The following is a 12,107-nucleotide window of genomic DNA, read 5'->3' on the forward strand; positions in this document are numbered from 1 at the left end:
CAATCCATACTATTTAAAACAAAACACAAAGATGAATGCACGTTTGACCCAGTGAGTACAACGGTGCATGCTTGGTCCAAAATCTACAAAAGGCTCCAATTGGAGACACCATATTACACAGATGCCCCCCTCTGGAACTTTCCCGGCATTGCAGCATCATTTGATACAGATATGCAGAGAATATGGGACCCAGATGGGGAATTTAAGATGCGGTTGTAGGAGAAGAAAGGAACCTAGTATGGGTCCCTCCCATCCCATGCACACTAACATATATCCACCTAAAAGGTAGTAATAAAGGATAGTTAGATAGAGAAACACTCTAGGTATTCTTTTGTTAAAGAAAGTATGACTTATACACCGAATTTGTAAAAGTGCACAGTTAAGTTTTTAATTATGTTTAACATTCAGGAAGCGCAATTAGCAAAACACAACTCTATTCTGAACACAATTGTCGGCTTTACGCGTTTCGAGGATTCAACCTCTTCATCAGAAGCCTGTGGTGCATTTTGCTGGTAGTTGAGAAGATTTATCCATGTAAAGGGAGAAAAAAATAATAAAGAGAATATAAATAATAGGTGAAGGAAAACAATACCTTTGATTAAATCATCAAACAGACAGATAATTCCTGAAGAACCAAGCATTTTCCTATAGTTTGTATGACTATTGCAGACGGTCTAGTAAGTCAATAAGTCTTGTCCGGGTGATTTAGTCCAATCAAAATGTCTTTTACATGTGGTCAATAAATGTGATAGTTGTGAAGTATAAACTTCTTAACTTATTGTTACATTTCTTGCATGAATATTCAGAATTACCCGCGGCTACAGGTAGATGTATCCTTCAATTCCCATCTAAACCCATTAAATGTGATTTCACTCTGTAATGTGACACAAACAAATCGGTACATTGTATATAAAGCGTACTGAGGATGTTCAGATTACTAACCATATATAAGTGCACATGGCGACCGAACATGTATCTAGGTGACTCAAAAAAGAGGTTCAAAATGCAAAGTGAAAAACAAATTCACCCATATATCAATCTAGACTGTGCGTAGATGTAAGGGGAGTCCCAATGAGGGGAGTAAATGTTCACAAAGGAACTTAGGGAATCCCAAAGAGCGAGATATCTAAGCCTATAGAAAACATATAAATACCACAGTAGGAAATAGATTAGAACAAGAAAGTAGCCATACTTTTTCAAAAAATATATAAAGAGGAATGTATTGAGAAGGTACATACCCCACAGAGTAAGAATGTGCCGTATGGCGTGTTTCTGACTGATTTAGTCAATGGAGGTTAAACCAACCAAGTAGTGGTGGTTAAAACTTATGTGAATCTCCATCCAAGTATCCTAATGGGGGAACACATATACAGGGTGTTATGAATGCTGCTTACTGAGTTAAATTCAAAATACTGCTCATTAACTTGCAGTAGACCAAGTATACTGAATCATAATAATACATTTTGTGTTCCAAAGTAGTAGAGGCAAACACAGGTCGTAGGGATACTTGAATTCAATACACTTCCATGTAATCGCCCGGTAGTCAGGCACGCAGAACATTTTCCAAGCGGAAAGTTGGCATATAACGTGGGAAGCAATATGATCAGGATTCACTCTGCCTATAGTGGAACATATGCTTAGTTCAGCGTGCTCTAATCAAATTATTGTATTCAAAGTAAAGATGTCGTACAATAATGTTGTGCATTTAAATATGAGTTTCGATTACATGTACCTCCTAATGGCCTTTTGAGCGGTGGAGAAAGGCGCTGTAAGCGCTGCTCACACGTCCATGGTCACAGTAACCATGGAAGCCATGTAGCAGCGTATTTCTATGTGGTGTTGGTGAGTTTCTAGTGACATAGACAAAGGACTACGTTCAAGGTGAACGAAAAAATATGGCGGACATCTTAAGAATGTGAAGATACTGGCAAATACAGTGTTATAATATCGTGAAAGTATTAGAGATACATTAGTCACAGAATTCTAAATATACATGTTCAGTGCCCTGTGCACACATATATACATACATACACACAATACTATAAGTAGAGTACGCAATTCACAACATAACAACAGAAATTAAAGATAAATTAGATTTTAAAACAACATAATAGTGGTGTCAACTAGAGTCGGAGCTTAATTTCCACAGTTTGTAAATTGAAGCAATTAAATTGTTTCTTCCATTTTCATGGTGATATTGAACTCCAATGTTAATCGGTAGACCTGTTAAAACCACACTGAGTACTTAAATTTTGACACAATGTTTGACATAATAAGGTGCAGGAATAACTTTCATACTTATATCCATTCTTTTCATTTGAAAAGCAGAGTGGAAACATAAAGGGAATTATTCGACATCTATTCAATATAGACCTATATACAGTGTTATAGGTACAAACCAGTGTGTGAGCATATTCAAAGGGTTTTACTAACAGGTTTTAACAACAATCCCATCTGGGAAGAAGATGAAAAGGTACCATTAAGGTATCTAATAAGGTTAAAACACTAGGTATTTACTTACAATCCTCCTTAGGTGCAGAAGCCCAAACCGCTTATTTAAAGCGAAACTGTCAATACTACCAAAGGCTTCTATGTCAGATAAGACCTTTTCTTAATACCAAGAACAGCACCACGATAGGGAGAGCCACCATACTATCCCGCTTAGATTATGGGAACGCGCTAATGCTCGGCGCCAGCAACAACTGCCTGAAACAATGTCAGATTATCCAGAATAATGCTGTTAGGTCCATCACTAATAAATCCAAACGTGAACACATCACCAAGGACAGAAAAGATCTTCATTGGTTGGCTGTAAAGGAACGGATCAAGTTTAAATCACTGATCCTAACCCACCGATGCCTATATGGCACGGCACCTGCATACCTTAAGAATAAATTCAGCTGGTACGAGCCGAGCCGTAGCTTGAGATCTGCAAAACAAGGATTGATCAATCCCAGCCCTCCAGGTAAAGCCACTGGTCTCGGCCGAGCCTTTCCGAACCTGGCGACTTTCCACTGGAACAAACTGCCTTGCAGCCTCAGATTGGAAAACAACCTCCAACGCTTTAGGAAACAATTGAAGACCTTTCTCTTCATATAATTAGACAACCTCCACACCGCTTCTAGTTGCCATCGTTCTGCTTCCTCCCTCTCTATGCTCTCTATGTGTTGTCCCGTTCTTCTTCGTCCTTGTGTCCTTGTCGCGCCCTGATGCTTGCGAGCTTCGGCGCGTTACAAATAAATAAATAAATAAATAAAATAAATAAATATCAGAGTAAAAGTCTATAATTTGGATCAAGGGGGATTCAACCATTTTTAGATAAAGCAACTCAAGGAGAACTCATCATTAAGTCCTCTAGGTTGTAGGGTGTCAAGTTGATCAATCCAGAATTTTTCTCTGCGTGAGAGTAGGGAGAGATAATCTCCACCTCGTTGGGGCCTTTTCACCACTTCACTCACTTGGGACTTGATTTGTGCTATTGTGTGGTTATTTTCTACAAAGTGGCGGGCTACTGGTGACCTCATATTTTTACATCTGATGGTGGACTTATGTTCCGTCCATCTATCTTTCGCTGCCCTGGTGGTTTGTCCAATGTATAGTTTGCCACAGGGGCATTTAATGCAGTATATTACCCCTGTTGACAAGCAGGTAGTGAAATCTTGTATCTTGATCTTCTTCCCAGTATGTGGGTGGGAGATGGTGTCACCCTTTATCACATTATTACAGTGTTTAAAGTTGAGGCAGGGAAATGTACCTTTCTTCTTTGTTTTTGGTAGTAGTTGTTTGGATTTAATTGACCTTTCTGCTCTCACAAGTCTGTCCTTTAAGTTTCTACCCCTTTTAAAGGCCATCATGGGCACTTTTGGGATTAATTCTATCAAAGTAGGGTGATTGTGCAGGATGTTCCAATTCCTTTTTATTGTTCTGCTGATTTCAAAGCTCTGACGTGAGAACTTTTAGATACAGAGTAGAGGTAAAGATTTGTTTTTTACTTTAGGTGTCAATAGTTGTTCCCAGCTGAGTGGAATTGCTCTTTCTATTGCTGTGTCCAATATTTCTGATGGATACCCCCTTTCCTCAAATCTGTCGATCAGTTTAGAACATTCAGAGTCAAGACCTTATGGATCCGAGATAATCTTTTTCAAGCGGAGCATTTGGCTGTAGGGTAGACTACTCAACATTGATTTAGAATGGAAGCTTGTGTAATGCAACAGATTATTCACATCTGTGGGTTTATGATATATGAAAGTGGAAAGTCTTCCTTCTTGAATTTTAAGTTCCACATCAAGGAAGTGTAACGATGGTGAATCAATTTCCATTGTGAACTTAATTTTTGGGTGTACATTGTTCAAATATTCAAAGAAATGGTCCAACTCATGCCTAGGGCCACACCAAATCCCAAAAATATTGTCGATGTAGCGCTTCCACATCAGAATTTGTGGAGCCAAATGCTGATGTTCCAAGACATATGTGTGTTCAAAATGGTACATGTATGTGTTTGCGTAAACTGGAGCCATCGCCAACCCCATTGATGTTCCAGAGATTTGGCCCAAAAACATCCCTTGGAAACGGAAGTAGCTGTTTTTTAGGATCAAGTCCAAAAGTTCAACTGTAAATTCAGGATTACCTTTAATGTTTGGTGATATAGAAAGTAGCCATAATTTAGATTGGACTCCCTCGTCATGGGGAATTGATGTGTAAAGGCTGCAGACATCCATACCTAAAAGAATGGAGTCATCTCTCAATGCTGATATTTCCTGTAAACAGTTAAAAAAAATCAGTTGTATCTTTTATATATGTAGGAATTGCCTGTACTAGTGGTTGCAATAGGCCGTCAACATATTTCGCAAGATTGTCAAAAATACTGCCAGTCCGTGCGACTATTGGTCTCGATGGGGGGGGGGGGGGTTGCTGTTCTTATGTAGCTTAGGTAGCCCATAGAAGACTGGTGTTATTGGATGCTTATTCAGTAGCAACTGGCAAGTCTTCTCACTAATCCACTTGTTCTCGTATGCATTGTCAATGGATTTACTAACCAAGGTACTGATTTTTTGTAGTGGATCACCATCCAGTGTAACATAAATGGTGGTATCATTAAGGAGTTCTAGGCATTTTTCAGTGTAATAAGTGGTGTCCATTACCACTATTGCACCTCCTTTATCCGTGGGTTTAATGGTAATTTCTTCATCTTTGGCAAGCAACTCGACGTGTTCCAATTGGCTGTTTCCGATGTTGGTTGGTGCGACCCTTTGATAATTAATTTTCTTCAAATCCTTTAGAACACTTTGTTCAAACATATCAAGGTTCTGGATTTGAGGATCAAAACTACTCTTAGGGCGTAATTCGAGGTATTCACCTCTTGAATTCATTGATGTTTCCTCAGTTTCAGTATTGAAAAACATTCTTAGTCTGAGTTTTCTCATCAGCCTATTTAGGCAAATTTTTTCTTCGAAAAATGAAGTGTTGCAAGTGGGAATGAAAGACAGCCCAGGGTTCAATGTGTTTATTTGTCCACTTGACAATATTTTACTTGAGATATTAACTACAAGGTTCTCGCTCACTTGTTTTTTCCCCTTTGGGGTTTTCTTCCCTCTCCTTGTTTTTCTTTTTGCCTGTCACAGAGGCCTAAAAAAGCACCACTTGTTGTTTCCGTTGGTTCTCCTGTGCCTGCTTTGGTTGTTCCTGAAGGCAGGTTGTTCCTCAATTCTTCCTGACTTGATTGAGGTTGTTTTCTCTCTGGTCTAATGGGTTCGCCTATGCTACCACTACTGCTGTTGCTATCAGAGCTCTGAGAGTTTGGATGTCTTGAGTTGTTCCTACTCTGGTTGCGGCGTTGATATAATTCCTGCCAGCTGTATACTATATCATTTAGATAGTCGAAAGTGTCCCTTTTGAGTTTCCTCAGTTTTCTTTGTTCTATATCTGCTTTATATCCACTCAATTTCTCATTGATATCTTCAAGTAATTTGGCTAGTTCTTGGGATGTTTTAAATTCAGACAATTGAGTTTTAAGAGCGGCAATCTCTGTGTCTATTGATGTAAGGGATTTAGAAAGTTCCTCAATGGTGAGTAAAATCAAGTCCAAAGAGCATTTATTTAAAATCTGATCCCATTTTGCCACAAAAGCCTTGCTTTCACTACAAAGGGTTGGTCTCAAATAGACTCTTAATCCCCTTGGAATCCATTGTGATTTAAAGTATTCGACCAGAGTGGAGGCGTGCAGTTTCTGAGAGATTTCACACCTAATGGGTTTTTCAAGTTAAAAAACTAATCTATCAGGATTTGATGAGTTCTGTAAAGATTTGTCAGTGTCTTTAATTAGACCTAGAATGTGCTTTGCTTCATTTGCATCAAATGCTAAAGTTGTAGCATGTTTGTTCGTAAGTTCATTTATACGAGAGAAAGACATTATATCTAGAAAGAGTCTGAGTTGAGGGTGCTACCTTTGACTGTTCAACACTGACAAAAAGTCAATGACAACAAACTGCAAAGGAAAGTAGGGAACTAGGTGCACCCCACAAGGATGGCAATTTAGTGAAGGAATAAGTTAGGAGACAGCATAGCTGGTTTAAAGGTATAGAGGTGTGCGGGAGGCACTAAAGCCTTGGCACAACTGCTTAATATACACATGCAGGAGAAGAAAGGAACCTAGTATGGGTCCCTCCCGTCCCATGCACACTAACATATAGCCACCTAAAAGGTAGTAATAAAGGATAGTTAGATAGAGAAACACTCTAGGTATTCTTTTGTTAAAGAAAGTATGACTTATACACCAAATTTGTAAAAGCGCACAGTCAAGTTTTTAATTATGTTTAACATTCAGGAAGCGCAATGAGCACAACACAAATCTATTCTGAAATTTAAGATGCGGGACATGTACCCCAATGGGAAATTTGTTACCTTAGAGGATTTTAAGGTTGCAGTGGGGAGGAGCCAGCTGAAAGTGTTACAGTACCATCGCATGCGACTGACCTTCAAGGCTAGATGGCCACTGTTTCCCGATGCACCCCCATTACATGAATGCCTCATGTCATTATCCTGTCAATCAGGAACCACTGCCTCCAAACTCTACATGACAACACAAGCACACACACCTACACTAAATACGATCAAAGCTTCCTAGGAGAAAGACCTAGGAATAACTATAGAGGATAAGAAGTGGTCGAGATATTGTGAATTGACCAAGAAGGTGTCTATCAATTCGGGCCTCCGGCTGATCCATTTCAAAGTGTTGAACAAATTTCACTATACTCCTACAAAAGTTGCTAAATTTGCAGAAAACTACTCCAGTTGCTGCCAGAAGTCTGGGAGCGAATGCACGGACTCATTTCACTTGTACTGGAGGTGCCCACACATCTATGAGTTCTGCGGGAAGGTGGCCTAAATATTACAAAAGGTAACACAGTTACCAATAGACCTTACACCTCAGAAATATCTGTTTGGGGACATAGGAAAGATGGCAGAGGTAACCAGGAGACTGTTTAATGTATCATGCGCAGTGGCCAAGAAGTGTATACTTCAGAACTGGAAGAGCCCACACACACCATGCATGAACCACTATCTTAAAGAATTAGCATATGTTAATGAGTGTGAGGAACAGTACGTGATGACACTCCCAAGGATATGCAGGCCCCGTTCAGAGTATATCTATGTGAATTGGTGTTGGTCGAAAACAGTCCCACGAGGCCCGGAAATGCATCAGATCTGTAAAATTGTTTAATGTGATATAACGTTTAGTAACTCATCTCAGGCATGAATGTTTGTATTGTGAGGTGTTGTTGCAATGACGTGTACCACAATCAATCAATAAATAAATAAAATAACAACCACGGAAACAAAACCATGGGTATGGTATCAGAGATAAAATCACTTCACCTATCCAGGCATCAGACCAGAATTTATGCAAGCCATACTCAGCCCTCCATATAGAAAAGCACCATCCCACTTAATTTCTGTAATTCAGGCGCTGTATGGTAATAATGATGCCGTTGTGAGATAGGGGCTGGCGGGGGAAGTCACTGAACCCTTTGGTGTACTGAAGGGCGTGAGGCAAGGCTGTCTTCTTGCCCCATTGTTGTTTTGCATTTATATGGAAGAGATCATTGTGCCTCTGCTGCAGGAGTGCTTCGGCTGTCCTAGAATGGGTGCAAACAAGTATTCTGCACTCGTGTATGCAGATGATGCAGTGTTGTTAGCTACTAGCCCTCAGTCCTGAAATCAAACCTGGATATCTTCTTAAGAAAACATGAAGAGCTTAATCTTAGATTAAATATTGATAAAACAAAGGTTTTGGTTTTCAGGCCTCAGCATACCAGACATTATAAACTCAATATTAGTGCGGAGGGGGAAAGATTAGATCAGGTTCCGTTCTTTGACTATCTTGGAATTAGATTCCATGAGAATGGACTCTGGGCTGCCCATCAAGCCAAGGATTATACAACTCTTGGGAAGTATGCAGGTGCACTAGAATCTTTCATTCCAGACATGGCAGGGGTGCAATTACTCCAGCTTTAGAATTGTACCGTTAACAAGCTATCCCTTTATAGAGCTCAATTGGGGGGTTGCAGAAATTTGACAACTTTGGAAAGCGTGGAAAATAAAGACCTAAAGCAGTTCATCCGTATACCTGTAGGCTCCCCGAATGCGCTGTTGCATTTGGAGATTGATGTTTGTCTGATTGGGGATCAGGTTGTTTTAAACCCTGTATTTTATTGATTAAGTTTATGGAGTGCTGAAGGCCTTGAGACATATCGGGACGCCATGATACATGTCCTGGCTTTAGAAGGGTATTCTGTGGGTGGCCTATGTGAAAGAATTGTTATACAATTTAAATTAATCAGCGCTGTGGGAGAACTCACATACCTTTATGAGAGGTGACAAATCCTGTGTAGAGGAGCAGCCGAATGCCTCTGCCGGAAGTCACCACCCACTACTGCCAGTATGTTGGAAGTTCTGAAACTGCACAATGCTTGACACCAGTAGTTGTGACCATATCGCGATGATTGTTCGAGAAAAGGTATCCGTTAAGAAAGCCATACCAGATGTATGCACGATCTCTTGGAAGAAGTCCCTGAAGGAATGTGAAAATGAGAGAAAGAGAAGCTGGGATTGTCACAAGAAGTGAGAGTGACGCACTAAGCAGATAAGAAGAAGAAGCTGTATGGACCTTATAGAAACTGATGACGAAATAAGGAATCAAGTGAATGTTCCTATGCAGAAAAGAAGATTGCATGTGTGTGTGTGACGCACTGCAGAAAATGCAGACCGTTCAATGAAAGTACAGATGCAGGAACGCAAGTAGACTAATTGATCATAGAAGCTGGCTATACATAGTGAATAGACTGCAGGCAAAGCCTCCATTATATATACAGAAACTGGACATCGGTGTCACAATTTTAGTAAACTCATACCCACAGAGAAAGAAGGATTGAAAACTGTGTCGCAGCAAAGAATTAGCTGGGAGCATGGAAGAAGGGCTGTCTGGCCTGGTGTCAAGCCCAAAGGCAGCCAAGAACTGGTTATCTATTCTCAAAGAACAGTGAATGTGAGAAGCTGAATTATCCCTCGTCAAGGTGCAAGGAAGGAACACCATGAGTGCCAGGTTTATTATTTCAAGACAATTAAATGCTATAAAATGGGTGAATTGCAGTCTCCTGTCACGTGAGCCGAGGATGGAAATGGGAGTTGGGCATGCAGACCAGAACTGTGATAACCATGTACCCGTACTGCCTTATATTCCCAGAGAAGAGAATCTACTGCAAGACCAAGTTCAAAGACAGTCTGCACGGCAGAAGGCATGGACGATGAGAGATGTGAAGCTATTTGGGTGGGGAGGTGAAGTCAAGTTCACTCCCTGGCACCTGGGTCTGAGCTTACATGCTGCTAGTGAGCTGAATGTTTCAGACATGACACAAGCATGCCAACCAATTGTAGAGGGCTACATAACAAAGGGCCTTATAGTTTATGAACCAATAGTATTCTGTGTACTTAATAAGGGTTGAGGATGACATGCACTAGAGGCAGGCTTAAGTTGTCCACCTGACAGTAGACGTCCTATCCCAATCCCAGTCCCTATAGAAAGTATATTTAGATGTTCCCCTTGGGCCAACCACAATCCCCCGTAGGTTATTCTTATTTTCTACGTAGTATGACGTCACTTATGATGAATCTTTAGTATATAAGTTTGTTTTTATGAAAAATGTATTGAGAGCTCAAGCAAACGTCTGTTGATGCCCGTTGTACTCTCTGTTTTAGACAACTGATATTAAAACAGCCAAATGGGACTTTGACAACTTCCTGATTATTTGGTGTAAGAGTTACTCTGCATCCCTTCCTTTGCAAGACATGTTACTGATTAAGGACCTTATGGTCACGTGGTAGCAATGTCGGACGGTTCAGACCCATCGACCTGTTAACTCCAGACTTTCAGATGATTGGGCATCCTCTTCCATTTAGCCGGAGGATCGCAGGGCTTCCTGTGGAGAGTGGCCAGATAGAAATCTTGCAAGAAAATCGAGACGGTGGGCAAGGTCCCTCTTTGACAAAATCCCTACCTGGTTTCCACAGGCACTTTGCGGACGGAAGGTGAAAGTGGTGGGTTGGAGGAGGAGACGAAACCGAGGGCCTCGAGTCAAATGACCGAATTGGCAAGTAGATTGAGGGGAATGGCAAATTAAGGGGACGGGATTGTGGCACTTTTAAAGTAACTGGAAATATTGTGTGAAGAGATACAGTCCTGACTCAAGAGAGTTTCAGAAGAAGTCATCTCACACTCCAGTCAGAGTGTTTTAGGCTACGCATGAACAGGTTCATATAAGGAGACAAGTCAAATCCTGTGACAGGATATTGATTAAAGGCAAAGAGAAAAAATGGTGATCACGGGATGTTTTTTAGTATATGTGTAAATTCGATTAGTTTGTCTTGTTTGTCTGTTGAAATAGAAATCTTGAGGGGGCAGTTGAAGCTGTGAAATTATTGTTGAGAAGAATTGAGACGCTATACGTAGATAGCTCAGTGAAGAAATTGGTACCAGTTCAGAGATAGACAGAGATCATTGAAAAGAGTAAAGGTTTGAGCAGTGATTGGTGGAGCGCGCTTATATTTATTGTTTTAAAAGTATTGAAAAGTGGTGAAAGATGTTTTGTAAAAACTGGTAAGTATTGACAGTCAATTGAGACTCATCACAATGGGAGATATCACTCCTCTGATGCATTTATGGAAGACATTGCCAAAGCACTTGCCCAAGCTCAAACAGTATAGTGCGGAATGGGTGAAAGGCACGGAAGAGAAGATGTTCATGGCATGGCCACAAGGGGGACGACTGTCAAAAGCGGTATTGCAACACATGACCACAGACTTGCACGCTGCGTACAAGGGGAAGAAATTTGAGAAAAGGCTAGCTATTGTAGAGCTTTGGAAAATGTACTAAGAAGAGAAGGAAGATCCACCACCCGAGGAGTGGATGCTTAGCCATGCTTAGCCAGCATAAGGATGAAGGTGTCGAGCCCTTGCCTCCCCTTACCTCGCTTGAAGTAAAATGCGTTGATATGGAAGGCATAGGGTTGTATCCATTAAAGGAACTGAAGGCGGCAGCAGGGTATAGTAATCTGATATACGAACCACCCGCGTATAACAGTGACGATAGTCCAGAGGAGAGTAAGAGAAAAGAGGAGATCTTTAGAATCATACAAGATAAAGAAGAGTGAGCAATCAAATGTGTCAACAGAAATAGAAAGAGAGATTAAGAGATGGAAAGGAGAAAAAGATAAAGCTGACGAGATAACACTTGTGCAGAACGAATGGAGGGGAGGACAGATATTATATGGGAAAAGCATTGAGGAAGTAAGGCAAAGAGAAGATAAAGATGAACAGGATTGAAAAGACAGGGAACGTGAAAAATGAATGAAGGAAGATGAACATAAAAGAAAGAGCAGAGAGCAGCGAGAACAGATATATCAGGAGGAGCAACAAAAGAAAGAAAGGGCAGAAAAGCAAAGAAAATATGATAATAGACAGAAAGCGATGGAAGACAAGGGCCCTCATTACGACCCTGGCGGAAAGTGACTGACCTGACCGCCATAGCGTAAATAGCGTTTCCGCCATCGCAC

The 12,107-nt window shown here is 40.7% G+C and overlaps 1 protein-coding gene across 1 annotated transcript in view; it reads right to left on the minus strand.

Annotated features, from left to right (window-relative positions):
* Positions 1–365: 365 nt before the first annotated feature.
* Positions 366–12,107, minus strand: part of LOC138504828 (maestro heat-like repeat-containing protein family member 1) — a 165,711-nt gene continuing 153,969 nt past the window's right edge. The window contains exon 9 of the mRNA XM_069625276.1: positions 366–509. Within this exon, the coding sequence (XP_069481377.1) occupies positions 487–509 (23 nt within the window). The 3' untranslated portion in view covers positions 366–486. The remainder of the gene's footprint in view (positions 510–12,107) is intronic.

This window comes from Ambystoma mexicanum, chromosome 11 (genome assembly GCF_040938575.1).
Source record: "Ambystoma mexicanum isolate Mex_15411 chromosome 11, UKY_AmexF1_1, whole genome shotgun sequence".
Taxonomy (NCBI): domain Eukaryota; kingdom Metazoa; phylum Chordata; class Amphibia; order Caudata; family Ambystomatidae; genus Ambystoma; species Ambystoma mexicanum.